Genomic DNA, 15,408 nt, shown 5'->3' with positions numbered 1-15,408 from the left:
AGTCAAAGATAAGACTAATATGGATGTGAGGGCTCTCTTAGATTATGTGGAGATGTTCAAAGGCAGTAGGTGCCATATGCAGAGGCCCATATTCCAAATGAGGCATCACGTCTTGAGTAAGCCTATAGAAGAAAAAAAGTATGGACCTGCAGGCCATATTGTCTGATCTTAGAGGTATGGTCTAGTGCCATGTGAAAAATTCTTATGAAGGATTGGACCCAAGGCAAGCTACATAAACATGTGTGCCTTGTCCTATCAATCACTTGGCTTCTACAATTCTTCAAATCCAGAGGACGGATGGACAATTGAGATTAAAAGTCTTTTATTCAAGCATATTAGTAGTAATAAGGACACCTAATTGTCCCACCCTATAAAAGACTTTGACAATGGACAACATCTCACTTTTGAGATCATAAGTGTTTGATCTTCTTTGGAGTTGAAGTTTTCAAAGAAAGCAAGTAATCTCAAGGCTATGACGGGAAGAGCAGCGTTAGTACTACAGTAGTATTTTAATATTGCTCAAGTATGCTAGCTCTTAAAATTGTACTTGGAATATGGGGTAAATGCTTGTGAGTATGTTGTAAGAATAAGCTTTGCATATTCTGCAACTTTCCTTTTTTTCTACATGAAAATAATATATATCTTCTCCTCCATTATGTTTATAGATTATCTTTACATTTTGATTTTGAGATGATGAGTTTGAATGGTGTAGGTTAGTGGTGATTATGATTTCTATATACGTGAATCTTACCATATGTCGATCATCATGGATGAGGTGAGGAGTCATCTTGCTAGTCTTATGGCATGTTGCCACGAGTTTCATACAGATAGACAGAGCACCCGTGATGATCTGGGTGGAACCTTTTTTTATTGGACTCACTTGATAAACGTGTAAGAGATTCTCTGGATTATGTGGTGTTTTTGGGTCGTTTGACTTGGTAGACTGATTACCCAAGTTGATCATGTGTGTTGCCTTTGGATGTGTTGACCAAGTTGAGTGATTCTCCATGTCAGATGACTTGAAATGAGTGAGTCAGTTTGCACGTTGACCGGACGGAGTGAGTCTCGGCGTCAAATGGTGGAGTGATTCCCGAATGATATTTATATGATGAGATATGATGGACTTTATCTATTTTGATAAGAGGGTAACTCCTCACCATGCTTATATACTTGAGTTTTATTCAGAGGGTGGTATCTCGCAATAGTTATGAATACATGTGCTTCTGCTAGAGGGTGATTCCTCGCCATGCATAAATATGTGTTCACAAATTATTTACATGAAGCAGTGCATGCATAATCATTTCCATTATCTCTCATTGGTAGTATTGTCATAGATGTTTAACTTACCTACCAGAACAGTATGACTTAATGTAGACGTAGTCCAAGAAGAGTTTCCAGAAGAAGAAGGACTAAACCTGCCTGAGTCAAAGAAACGAAGGCATGTCTCCATTTTTTGTTATTAATATTTTGTTAAGATGTGTTACTTAATCGAGTGACAAATCATGTTCGATTTATCGTACTTGGATGTACGTGATGAACAAATGGTGTCGTATAATATTAGTTGGGAAGTAACAGTAAAATGTAGATATCATTATTGTTAATGGACAAACCTTTTACCAATCTAGACTTTTGGTACAATTAGCATTTAGTATTTGACTAAAATCTTACCTATTTTGCTATGACTTAATTTGCTCACCGCGTATTCGATCCATGATTACGCGCCTAGAACTAACAATAACACTAGGGTGTTGCCGACTACTAGCATTCCTGACACCAAGGATCTTCGCCAAACTCTTTACTAAGGAACGAGACACCACAACTATTAATGCATGCCTTGGGATGTCGTATGGAAGCACTGAAGAAGGAAGTAGTACTAAAGTGCTTAATCATTTAGTTGTACAGAGCAAAGCTAGGACGCCCACAAAACGAAAAGTCTCTACTGTGGAAAAGTATAGATTAAAAATAAGGAAGAAAAATAATCATGTTTGTTGTCATTGACTCGTTGCCTGAACTCTTATAAGGCTTTTGCTAATTTGGATAATATTTGCTTAATATGTTTCCTTTATATAGCCTTCGACAAAAGCTTGCGATAATCCAAACATAAGAAGAGATCCACCATGTACTTCGCTTCATTGTAGCATGAGCTAAGGGGTATTGCCTTTAAGTCCCAATGTTTGTTTGTGGTAAATATCTGTAACCATTGCCTTTAAGTATTAACATATTTGTTTGTGATAGGATCTCCTAAATTTTGGCACCAAGTCCACCATACAGTATAAAGACGACATAGACTTTAATATTAGCGAGGTTAAGTTTTTATCCACTTTTTGTGTGTTTAGCTAGAAATGACGATGTCAGCTAAGTTGGCAATTGAGGAAGCTACACATCGACATCTTTTTGATATCATCATTGAAGGAGATAGTCAAGTGATTACCATTGCAATTCTAAATCCCATTACATATCCAGACTTGACCATCTCTAATATACTTAGACATCCTAGTGCTACTTAAGTACTTCCGGAGCTAGAGTGCACAGAAAATTCATCGAAACCAAAACTGATGGGTGCATCAACTAGTGCAATGGGTTGCAACAAACAATGTGTTCGGTAGCATACCCTTTATCAAATTACCGCAATGTTTACTAGACTTCCGTAGTGGAAATGACCCCCCTTATCTTCTTAAAACAGTCTGTAATAACTCTTTAAGATACCTCTATATTATTCTAGTATTCTTTGCCAAGAAAAAAAAAAAAAGCTGGATATGACGATGGATTTTACTGTTGTAGATTGGCCAACTGACTTGAGAAACCAAAGTAGTATTACGTGATATTCCTTAATCCCCATATATAATGTATACGTCCATGTCTGATATAAGTATAATATTGATTTTTAGGTTGGTTACGTGTGTTTGAAAGTCAGGGTAGTGGATACCACTATGAGTATTACAAACCAAATTTTGAGCATTTTCCATCAATTATATGATGTCTAACCCATGCATGATGTGTTGATTTTTTCTTACAGGTTAGCCCCATGATTGTTCAGGAAGTCTGAGTGGGGATATCAAAGTTAGTAATGGAAGAACAATCATAACTAATACCAATAGAACCCTTTCCTTCCAATATGGCCTGCGACTTCATCTGAATCAGAATCTGGATCTTTTGCATTATCATCTTGTTGATGATGTATTTTGGACAAATGATATTGGTTTATTTTGGAAAATTTTGGTGAAGTTAATTTCGTTGATCAACAGATCCTATTTGGATTAAAAAATGAGTTGAATAAAATATTACTAGAATATTATTTTTTTAATATTATTATTGTTTGAAATTTCAAAAAGTTGAATTGTTTATTATATTTCGTGTGAAAATTTAAAAAAATTGTAATGATGAGATAGGTTGACATGAATTGAGGTGAGTTTCTAATCCAAACTGGGGCTACTAGACAACATTCTGAATCAAGGAACGTCGATACTAGACATGGGTACTCTGCCAAAGCAGCAAAAACAAAAAAACAACACAACAAAAACATAACATAACAAAAACGCATGCAAACATAGGTTCGTAGCATGAACTGCATATACTTTGGGACCCTGTGAAATGTCCTCTGTTACCTAAAATGATAACAAAATGAACGTATTAATTATGCTCTGAGCATCTTCAAAGAGCTAAAGATACTACAAACAGATCCCCCATCTACTTTACTCCAACTATGGACATGAGAAATTGGAGACTCTCATAAACTTTTCCAAGATCAGAGGGGTCCTTGAACGAGGCAGAGGCAGAGGCAGAGGCAGGTAGCTCCACTCCAGTGAAGATGTAGAGAGATTTTAGTTCCTCTATGCACGTTCTTTGGGGCGTGGCCTTATAACCTACTATGGTTCGCATGGCATCAATCTTTTCCCAGATCTCCTTCTCATTGTACAATATCTGTATCAGCTAGCACAAGTAACCAGCATTAAACTACCTTGAAGTAGAGCTTTATGGTTAAATAACTCTGAACGGATTTACAAAAACAATCTTCTGAGAAAAAAAACCCAATACTTGAAAGGGCATGGTCCCTATTGTCCATCTGCATACAAATGAACAGATAGTGAAACCAACTCAACTCAACTTATCTATAACTTTTTTAAATTTTCAAACAAAATATAATAACCAATTCAACTTTTTCAAATTACAAAATAAAAATAATATTCTAACAATATTTTATTCAACTTTCAACTTTTATTTCATCTCATCTCATCTCATCTCATCTCAATTCAACTCACTATCACCAAGACACAAGGGAAATTTATAGCATGATCACCTATCAAAAAAATAATTTATGGAACGTTTGCAACATATCCATGAGCTCAGCTCCAAAAGGTAACCAAAAAACGTAACAAAAGGTCTCAGTCATCATTGTTCTTCCATCTTGGTTGTATTATAATGCCGACCACATTAAAATGCAGAAATACTCGGGACCATGTTAAGACTGGTTTTGTCAGGATAAAATAATCCATGAAATTCAGCAGCTACAATTCAGAAGGCCATGTTTGGATAGCACCTTGTTTTTTTCAAATTTTTAATAAGTCATTCAACTTCAAACCAAACATCTTTTAATCCCAAAAGAATTTACTATTTTAACTTTTCATCTAGATCACTTGCCTAGGTTCCAATGAAAAGTAAAAACCACAAAAATAAAAACAGCTTTTACAAAAACCGAAACAAAAATTACCCTTAAAAAAATTATATTTAAAGAACTTTGCAACTCTACCTATACATTTTAACAAATCCCAATATAAAATATATTTCAAAAAGATTTTAATTCGAGTTTTCCCATCTACCTTCACAAAACACAATAAAAACCACATCTCATAATTTTCAAAAAAACTTCTCAAACATTCTCAAAATTTTTCAAGAAGAATTTCTCAAAATTTAACCAAACGCACCCTAATAATTTCATCTCCTGTAAAAATCCAAGCCCTAGTCATGCTATCATCCCTCAACATTTTATAGAAGTATCAGAGCTTTTAATGAAGTGATTTTTTTTGGATTTTTTAAAACAGCTCAAATATTGGCATACCAGATGGATCCGAAAGCAAATTACCATGCTCATAATGTGGCACAAGAAGGACTGTGGTTTTTTCATGGGAGGGAAATTACCTAAAAATGTTGTAATATGTTAATAGGTCTTCGAACCTCCTTGAATATTTGAGCCTTTTGTATCTCCCCCTTCTATTATTAATACTGTCATGTTTATTCAAAGTAAAAAATGTTTGGGGTAAAAGGAAAAGTAATTATGAGTCATAATTTTGTGTCTTGCATGCTTAGGAGTGAAAACATCCCAGATTTTGGGTTACCCAAACATGGCTTAGTTTCACCATTTATCCTACCAGTAGAGAGTTTCGTTATGATATATATATCTTTTCTGAAGTGTTTTTTGACATTTGCGGAATTCTCTTGTAACAGAGCTATGCAGCATCTGTAAAGCCGGGGCGCCGCCGGGGGGCGGGGGGGGGGGGGGGGGGGGGGGGGGGGGGGGGGGGTGGGGGGGGTGTTACAAGAACTGTAGAGTACCTACCTACCAAAGTTACAAAATACTTCCATTATGGTATATTCAGCAATTATATCTTGAAGCTTAAGTTTGAGCATTGCATTTTGATTGGTGAAGCTTCATAAGATGAAAATGTGTTTTTTTTTTTCCAGGCAAGATTAATAGAAATCAGCTGGCTTAACAGCCCCATTGGTTATCCCTAACAACACAATGGACAATTCATATGATCCAAAGTTGCATCTCTGGTGTATACTTATTTTTTTTTTTTGGACAAGTATGCATCTCTAGTGTAGACTCATTCAAATTCACATAAATCTGTGTCCCAAATCGGAAGGCACTGTGCGATGTCTAGCTCCTTAAACTAACTACTGGCATCAGTATTACTTGGTGGAGCCAGGGTGATTTCCAATGAACTATTTTCTAAACATATATCATCTTAAACAAAATAAAAATATACCCGCTTCTTGAATAAATGATGTTCAAAAGATAGCGATTTAAACTGTTGAGACATATATATCAACCTATAGAACTTACATGCATAATACAAACAATATTATTGAACACCACAAAAGCAATGAACAAATTGAAGAAGAATCTAGATCTTTTATTAGTCAGTCTAACAGAATTACTGTGATTTTTTTTTAATTTACATTATATGGGATGTTACATTATACACACATTTATTTCATATGTATTAAATACCAGACAACACCGAAAACAGACGATATAAGTTGATAGAAGGGGACTAGTCACTTTACGTTTCAAGTTTTAAGACGTACTTACAAATATGTCTCGGGTTTCTTTTATGGGTAAAATGCGTATCAGGATTTTAATTAGACATTATACCATTCCATTCATCCCCGTCGCTCAGTCCACCACCCAATTGAGAAGATTTATCTGGACGAATATAAATTAAGCCTAACCTCACTTGAAGGAACGATAATGTCTTTCTCAGAGGGAAGGCTAGACGCATGAACTGTAGCTGAAACAAAACGCTCCGCAGATTCTGCCGCTTCTCTGCCCATATTAGTTGATGATTCTGCAGATGACATCAGTAAGTTTCCGTTAAGGGGATTGAGATTAACATATGAAAAAGTAGAAGATCCGGATGGGAATAATCATGTTGAGCATTTTTTCTTTTCAAGATGTTTACCTTTGAGAAGGACTACAGTTTTGACATCAAACAAATCGAGTCCACTTTCATCAACAATCTCCCTTTCATCTGTATTTAAGGAAATTACAACATCCAGGTTCCTGTTTAAAGGGAAATCCTGATCTTTATCATCACCTCCCTCTTCTGCACCACCTTGCCTTTCCTCTACACGACGTCTGTAATCTTTCTCTGCATCATCACCTGTACCCTCATCCCTGAGTCTTTCAATCAGTACCCTTGTCTCTCTCAATAATTCCTCTTCTTCAATGCCACTCACTTTTTTGGGACAACCAAGTTCTTCTAAAGCTGCAGTTGTTCCTTGAAACAGTGTCTCCACTTTTCCAACTTTGTTGCCACTTCCCTCATCTCCCTCGATTACAACCACAAGTCCATGCCCCTCTTGCAGTAGCTGTTCATCCGTCTTTCCTTCAATCTCAGGTTCTTCCTTCTCTTCTTTCAGTCCATGTTTGACTTCAATTCTCTCTTCCAAAGGCTTTTCCTCCTCCTCATCTTCATACTCCCCAACATCTTCTACAAATTCTTTCTTGTCCTTCTTTGCACGTCCTTGCCCATAATCAGCCCCTGCTGTGGCTTTCCCTTCTGTATTATCCTCAATTTCCTTCTCAACCAATTCAATGCTCATCTCACCCATTCTCTCTGTCTCCTCCATACGGTCTTCTTCCCCATCAACCATATCAACTTCTCCTCCAAACCCGACAACTCCCTCTTCCTTTTCTTCATCCCTACATATTTCTTCATCATTAGAGACCAGTCCAAAATCCAGCAGAAGTGGAGGGGCTGCTGTCCCTGGGAACAACTTTCGCATAAGTTTCTCAGAGCAAGCATAGCTTGCCAAAATCAGCCCAGAAGGGACTGAAACAGCTAACCCGATCGCCGAAATAGCCAATAGTGAAGGAAGAACCAATGGCGTGGTCGAAACTACAATACCCGCGATCAAAATATTCTTTCCTAGTAGCAGTCCCTTGTTCAACATCCAACTGACCTTGCCACAAATAGCTTCAGATGAGTATTCTTTAATCTTCCACTCCTCACTTGGGTCTTCCATCCTATAGCATTCTAATCAAATGCATATAATCATGATATTGTTTTGTAGTTAAGCAGCTGGGAAAATAAAAATGGAGGCATAATAAACATGCGACTGACAAACAAATTGTTGGAAGATTTTTTTTTTTACTGAAAAAACAGAGAGAGAAGAACAAGAGAAGACACAAAGGAAATTTAATTACTAGGGTTAGAAAACTATCTCGATGTTACTTAAGCTTTTCGACATCAATACGAAAACAATCAAATGCATCTTCAATAGAGACCCTAATCGTCTTTTTGGAAATTCATAGAATAATTGAAAGCAAAGGAGAGAAAAGAAAAGCTGGAAGCATTTAATTTTCGAGCAGTCGCTTAGATTAAAAGAGAACGAGGATGCAATTGCTACGACCTTTTTTCTTTCCCAATGGGCACTTGTACCTACTCTCTGCTCGACTTGATCTGACGGCCAATGTTTCAGCGAGAGAGAAAGGTACCTAGAATTTCAATACCAGTTTTGAAACCTTCATTTCAGTCGAATATAAACATAGACCATGACAGCACGAGCTGCCAAAAGAATCTCTGTGACACGCGTTGGAAAGAGGGCACTGACAATTGCAGGCGGGGGAGAAGGCACTAGGCAGAGGTTCTATCCTTCTATGTATATCACAACTGCATGCAAATGGGATAATGGTGGGTTACGCATTTCAACATGGCTGAAGATCGCACCAACATCTGCATCGTAGGCTCGTGAGCGTTTGATTCCACTGGTGACGTGTGGATAATTATTTTCAGAGGTTTTGCTGTTTGGTATGGACCGCGTACGGTTGTCTTTTCCGATTTTTCTCTTCCCATGAAGATTTTATTATTATTTTACTATCCAATTATTTAAGTTTAGATTAATATTTTAGAATCATTATCATAAAATATTAGATCATTTTACAATTTATTTTCACCACTAATCTCTCCAAAATTACCAACTTACTCTAAAGCCGTTTCTCCTTCTTTTCCTTCTCCTTCTCAAATTATTAATCCTCCATTATTATCTCAGCCTTTTTTATTTCCTATTATTATCAAATCTTATTGGTATCCAGTCTTTCCTATTGAATATGAAATTCAACATCTGTCTGACCCTCAGAAATTACTTGATGCATTTCTCCTACCAGACTGACATTATGTTCTATAAAACATTAAGAAAACCCAACATTTTTATAAATTTATATTAGTAGATACTGACTCAATTATTCTCTCAGAAATTCCTTGTTCCATTCAAACTATATACAATTATGATCATGTATTGAAGATGTTTTCAAAAGTTACCAAAACTCCGGAAGTCCTAGTCCAACGAAGCAGATTTCAAGCACAATTAGCATACATTACAAACAAGAAGGATTTGAAAAAATTAGCTGAAATAATGTCACAAATATCAGACAGTGACGATGAAGAAGGAGCACAATCCAGATTATCTCCACTACAGCACCCGCATTATCACCAGCCCATCAGGCCTCTCCTTCTCAACAGGCCTCTCAATTTCAGGGTAACCAAGCTGCATCTCCTTCTCAAGATTATTCACCTTACCATCCGGTACAACTGATGGATTCTCAAGATTCGTTTAAACTGGAATTAGCAAATTATGATCCTCAGAATATGTGATTCCAAAAGATTATTATCTGACTAACCAGCATGACATGTAGAAATTGTCAGAATATTATCCCTCTAGAAAGTTATTCGTGACAGATTATTACCCAGCAAAGCGACAAATAATTCTGTACAAGATTACATGTTCTGTACTATGTTTATTTTTAGCGTCGGCTGACACTATTCTTGTCTTTAATGTCGGCTGATACTGTGTTTGTCTTTAGCGTCGGCTGATACTGTTCTTATGACGGCCGGTACTGTTCATGTATTATTAAAGTTACTGTTTTAGTGTTTATATAAAGGGGTTCACGAGGCAAGAAAGGCATTCAGAATTTCTAATCTGAAATCCCTTCCTTTCTCGCCCAAACCTCTCCAGTCTAGTCCTATCCTCATCTTTTTGTAAATCTTTCAATCGTCATTCCTTCATGTCTTCAGCTTCCAATTCCTTTGAGAATTAATCTCCTTGTAAGTATTATGTTCTTAATAAAGAAGTTTATTTCATATCTATTTTCTTCAATTTTTATATCCTCATACATATGGTCGGTTATACCGCCTGCCTTCTTTGCTATCATGCATATGGTCGGTCTTACCGCATGTTATTTTAATATAATATTATTCTACCTGGGATATACGCCTTTGGTATCAGAGCCATTGGTGATAGTATTGTTATTGCTATTGTTATTGCTATTTTATTCCACTTATTGTTATTACTATCTTATTTTCTCTGCTATTTTCGATGGATTTTTATTATGCTCATAGTAGTAGTTTTCGCGATTTGTATGAGTTAAAATGTACAGAATATAATTTAAGAATGGAATTACAAATCTTGATGGATAATATAAAAGATTTTAAAAGAGAACAACAATTAATGAGGCAAAATTATACATTAATGATGTCTAAATATCATGTATATCAAAGTAGACAAACAGCAATAGAATACTATGAAACTGATTGCACTTTCCTAAGGAACGAAATTAATAGTATAAGAAACCATTTGAAGATAATTGCAAAGATAACTCATAACTAAAGAGAATAATGTATATTAGGAAGTTTGTGTTGGTAAGCCAAGAAAAACCGATGGTTAGCCCATTCAAGCCAAAAGGCTATAAGGGTGGTCCCAGTGGTGTTCCCTCAAGTTCTTAATCTACTTATTTCTCTTTGGAAATAGGAAATTTTTATTTAAAATCTGTATCAATGAATTCTTTATTCAAACCTAATGAATTTACCATTAGCATCCCTATAGAATCTGATAATATTAATCAAGAAGACTACAGTATATTAGATATAGAAAGAAATATACAAGACTGGACAATTCCTGATGTTCCAAAAAATAAAATATACAAAATCTCCACTTTTTCTTCTAAATTATCATTCCTTACAAATTATGCAATTAAAACAGTAGAGAAAACTATTAGTTTAAATAATGACTATGAATCATTACAACTCTTAACAAAAGAAGCTATTAATCGTCATAAAAAACAAAATTATTCTTTTATTCATATTGGATTAGTACAAGTAGCTATAAAGCTACTCACTCGAAATGGCTTAAACACCTCAGTATTGCTTTGTTTAAGAGACGGAAAACATTATAACTTTCATGATTCATTACTTGGAATGGTAGAATCCAGCCTGTTCCAAGGACCGGTCTATTTTAATTGTTATCCCAATTATTTTTTATCATTATTTAATGGTAATATTTTACACGCCTTAACATTACATATTAAGACAGATGGCTATCAAATGATGAAAGGGTCACATGCTTTAACAGTAGTTTATAGGATTCATTATAAATTAATGAAAACAACATTAGAACCGCAAGCTCTAATTACTAGCCCTAAAGGATATACATTATTATTACAATCCAGTACACAAAATTCTAGTATACAAATTCCTAAACAAATCAATTGGAATCAAGTCACATTTCCTAATGAATGACAATTAGAGAATATTACCCCAACACCCAAGATAGAAAATAATTCTAAAGATAATCTCGAATATATAGATAAAAAAACGGATGGGACGGTTCAAATAAGTTTTCAACCTTTTAGAAGATCTTTTTCACATTATTCCTCTCCAGCACCCTCCAGTTATCATACACCCAGATCTATTCTTACATCAATCTCTAAAAATAAATCCCAAAATTTTGACACCAGATCTTTTAATACTAGATCCCAAAATCTTGACACCCAGATTCAAGGAATCATTCCTGGAAATATTATTGATATGCCAGTATATGCTATTAGCCATCCTGATAAAGCATCTACCTCTCATAATCCTGAAAAAGAACTCTATTCTCCAACGTATTCTCAAGTAGTTAGAGATGATGCCCAAATTTATACCCTGAATAAAGAAGAATTTAAAATTAACAAAGAATATCTCAAACAAGATTATATGAAAAAAGAAAATAGTCACAAAAGAATAACATTTTTCTCAACCTTTACAAAAATAGAAAGAGATTATATTCAAGAAAAATATTATGAAGATTTAGAAAAAATACAGATCAATATACCTTTCTTTATATGGTTTGAGATATATAAATCAAATCAATTATCTACCATAAACAGGACTACTAATCAATGGATTAAAGGAGAAAATAACCAAATTATTTATGAAAAATATCCCCATTTTGAAGTCATATCAAGTACAATCAGAGGAATACTCAAATTTTGGCTACACCAATAAAAAATATAATATTGCAAATACTGAAAAAAACCTTGATAATATAATACAACAAAACAATTATACTAATTTATATCTAAAAATCATGGGTAAGCAATTAGAAAGGATTGAAACCCAAATATCTCCTATAAAACCCACTATTAAAGAAATAGAAGAAACTCCCTTATTTGTTCCCCACGAAATTCCATCCCATTTAAAACCGATTTTTTCCAAAAACAAAAATGATTTATTGGAACAGATCTCTAGTAAATTAGAAAAATTAACTATTAGTAACACTGCTACCACCTCAAAACAACCACAAATTAATGTATTAAGCAAAATAGACTCACCCGTAATATCTGACTCTGAAATTAGTAATATTGAAAACCAATTTAAAAATCTAGATCTACAGATAAACAAGATTAGAGGAGATCATGTTAATAATTTCGGCTAGAGATTCAAAACAACATGTCTCTATTACTCGTAATTGGTATCCCAGACCTACTCCACCGGATATGCAATTCGAGGAAAGAGAACATATAGTAAGATCAGCCTTTGCACTAGATGTATTATACGAATGAAATATAGATGGATTATCTGAATATGAAATACTAAATCATTTTCAAGAAATGATTATGGTAGCCAACGTCTATAAAAGTAACAAAAAAACTGATCATCAGGTAGCACACATTATTGTTACAGGATTTACTGGCCAACTAAAGGGTTGGTGGGATCATTACTTTTCATATGATGAAAGGTCACGAATATTAACAACTTATAAATATGATGAAAATATGCAAATAATTAAAACAGAAAATGATTTACCCCTAGAAGATGCTGTCAACACATTAATATATGCATTAACTAAACATTTTGTTGGTGATCCAGTTCAATTTAAAGAAAGAACTAGTGATTTATTGATTAATCTTAAATGCCCTCAATTATCTGATTTCCGTTGATATAAAGATGTATTTCTAACTAAAGTTATGATCAGAAATGATTGCCAACAGCCATACTGGAAGGAAAAGTTCATAGCCGGACTTCCATATTACTTCGCCCAAAAGGTACGAGAATCATTATTAAGATCAGACGGTACTATTGATTTTCATAATCTCACATATGGTGATATAATAAGTAAGATTAACAGAACTGGATTAACTATGTGCAACGATTTAAGATTAAAAAAGCAAATAGAGAAAGAAAAGAAGTTTGCTAGAAAGGAATTAGGTACTTTTTGTGAACAATTTGGTTATATTCCTTTATTAGCCCCCTCAAGAAGACACAAAAAAGGAAAAGGAGTTTATAAGAATTATTCCAATAAAAAACGAAAATACAGAAAACCTTATAAAAAGACAAAAGACAAACCAACATATAATAAGCCACTAAAAAGTCCTAAAAAGACTAATGAAAAGAAAAAACAGATTGTTTGTTATAAATGCGGAAAAATATGACATTATAAATCAAACTGTAAAGTCAAACAACAAATTAATGAATTAGATATATCCGAAACATTAAAAGACAAATTAATAGACATTTTTATAATACATTCAAGCGAAGATGAGGTTAGTTCTTCAGAAGAAGAAGAAATTTATCAATTAAAAGAATCAAGTTTTTCAGAACAATCTTCCGATAGTAAACTAGAAGAAGATGAAGTACATATTTGTAATTGTCTAGATAAGGATAATTGCATTTGTAACAAAACCATTAATGTAATTTCAAAACAAGAAGACATTATACTAGAATTGATAGACAAAATCAACAACCCTCAAGAAAGAAAAGATCATTTAGAAAAATTAAAAGATACATTTAATAATCAAAATACTACAATAACTTCATCATCAACACCTTTCAATTTTTCAGAAATAATAGGAAGATTTAAAACTGACAAACAGAAAATTACGATTCAAGATATACAACAAGAAATCAATGAGATAAAACAAGAAATTAGAAATTTAAAAACATCCAATCTTAAATTAGAAGTTTCAAACGAACAACTATTACAAGAAATTATATTATTAAAAATAGAGAAAAATGGAAAGAATCTTTATGATGAAAAACATAAAATTGAACAGGGAGAATGTTCAACATTAGATAAAACGGACAATTTCATTAATATTCTTAATAAGATAAATTTTCAAAAATGGTATGTTGAAGTAACAGTTTCAATTAATCAAGAATTCTCTTTTACTACAATTGCCCTATTAGATACAGGAGCGGACCTAATTCTTTTGAGTAGGATTCCAACATCCTGAATGGAATCGAACTATCTGTTCCAAGTTGGATGATAATTTTTGTTTCATAATTCCTCCGTATCCAATATCAGGGGCATAATTTTAGCTATTGTATTATGTATTTCTAAATTTCAAGATGATTTGTTGAACCAAAAGTTTTTACTTAGAATAGATTGTAAATCAGTCAATGAAGTTTTAATTAAAGATGTGAAAAACCTGGCTGCCAAGCAAATATTTGCCAGATGACAAGCTATATTAAGTATTTTTTATTTTGATATTGAGCATATTAAAGGAGAATTTAATTTTCTTCCTGATTTTCTATCCTAAGAATTCTTATAGGGAAAATCATGTCATCTTCAAAGTCCAAATCCTCATACGCACGGCCGCCATCTCTTCCCTATCCTTCACCTTGTCACAACATTCATTTTAGTAAAAAATATTAATACCAAAGTAATATTAGGAAATCCCTTTCTTGCACTACTTTATCCTTTCTTTGTAACAGAAGAATAAATTTCTACTAAAATACTTGGACAAGAGATACAATTTAAATTCTTATTTCCCCCGGTACCAAAAGAAATTAACTCTTTAAAGAAAATTTCATTAACCAGAGAGATTAATTTTTTAACAAAAAATAGAATTAGAAGAAAAGAAAACCAAATAAACTTTTTAAAACAAGAATCAAAATATAAAAGAATTCGAGAACAGCTAAAAGACCCATTATTAACCCAAAAAATTGATAATTTCAAACTTACAATTGAAAATAAAATATGCTCTAACCTGCCCAATGCCTTCTGGAACAGAAAACAACACATAGTTGAATTATCCCTATGAAAAAGAGTTTTTTGAGAAAAACATTCCAACCAAGGCTAGACCTATCCAAATGAATAATGAATTACTAGAATATTGTAAAAAAGAAATTAATGATTTAAAAACAAAAGGATTAATAAGGAAAAATAAATCACCATGGAGTTGTGCTGCCTTTTATGTCCAAAAACAGGCAGAATTAGAAAGAGGAGTTCCTCGTTTAGTAATAAATTATAAACCATTAAATAAGGTATTACAATGGATTAGATACCCAATTCCTAATAAAAAATATTTATTATCCCGATTATATAATACTACAGTATTCTCAAAATTCGACATGAAAATTGATTTTTGAC

The 15,408-nt window shown here is 33.6% G+C and overlaps 1 protein-coding gene across 9 annotated transcripts; it reads right to left on the bottom strand.

Moving 5' to 3' along the window:
• Nucleotides 1–3,445: 3,445 nt before the first annotated feature.
• Nucleotides 3,446–8,518, bottom strand: LOC121259061. 9 transcript variants are annotated; one of them, XM_041160549.1, is made up of 4 exons: nucleotides 8,134–8,518; nucleotides 6,681–7,802; nucleotides 6,451–6,566; nucleotides 3,446–3,921 (listed from the first exon to the last, which is right to left on the bottom strand). In XM_041160549.1, exons 2-4 carry the CDS (start codon nucleotides 7,744–7,746, stop codon nucleotides 3,688–3,690), a joined length of 1,416 nt encoding a protein of 471 aa, XP_041016483.1. In that variant the 5' UTR covers nucleotides 7,747–7,802; nucleotides 8,134–8,518; the 3' UTR covers nucleotides 3,446–3,687. The 9 variants fall into 9 exon arrangements, with proteins under 9 accessions (XP_041016483.1, XP_041016480.1, XP_041016477.1 ...); XM_041160546.1 differs by having other exon boundaries at nucleotides 6,681–7,747; nucleotides 8,134–8,351; XM_041160543.1 differs by having other exon boundaries at nucleotides 3,446–3,930; nucleotides 6,681–7,757; nucleotides 8,134–8,350.
• Between the last annotated feature and the right edge of the window lie 6,890 nt (nucleotides 8,519–15,408).

The sequence above is a fragment of the Juglans microcarpa x Juglans regia genome, chromosome 4D, assembly GCF_004785595.1.
Source record: "Juglans microcarpa x Juglans regia isolate MS1-56 chromosome 4D, Jm3101_v1.0, whole genome shotgun sequence".
NCBI classification, from domain to species: domain Eukaryota; kingdom Viridiplantae; phylum Streptophyta; class Magnoliopsida; order Fagales; family Juglandaceae; genus Juglans; species Juglans microcarpa x Juglans regia.
Note: the sequence above shows the minus strand (reverse complement) of the source record. Positions and strands in the feature narration are given on the sequence as shown.

Coding starts and splice junctions, on each gene's coding strand:
- LOC121259061 (XM_041160543.1), bottom strand. CDS start 7,746: ATGGAAGACCCAAGTGAGGAGTGGAAGATTAAAGAATACTCATCTGAA. Junction 6,567..6,680: donor AACTGTAGTCCTTCTCAAAG/GTAAACATCTTG, acceptor TGTCATCTGCAG/AATCATCAACTAATATGGGC. Junction 3,931..6,450: donor TTATCGTTCCTTCAAGTGAG/GTTAGGCTTAAT, acceptor TACTTGTGCTAG/CTGATACAGATATTGTACAA.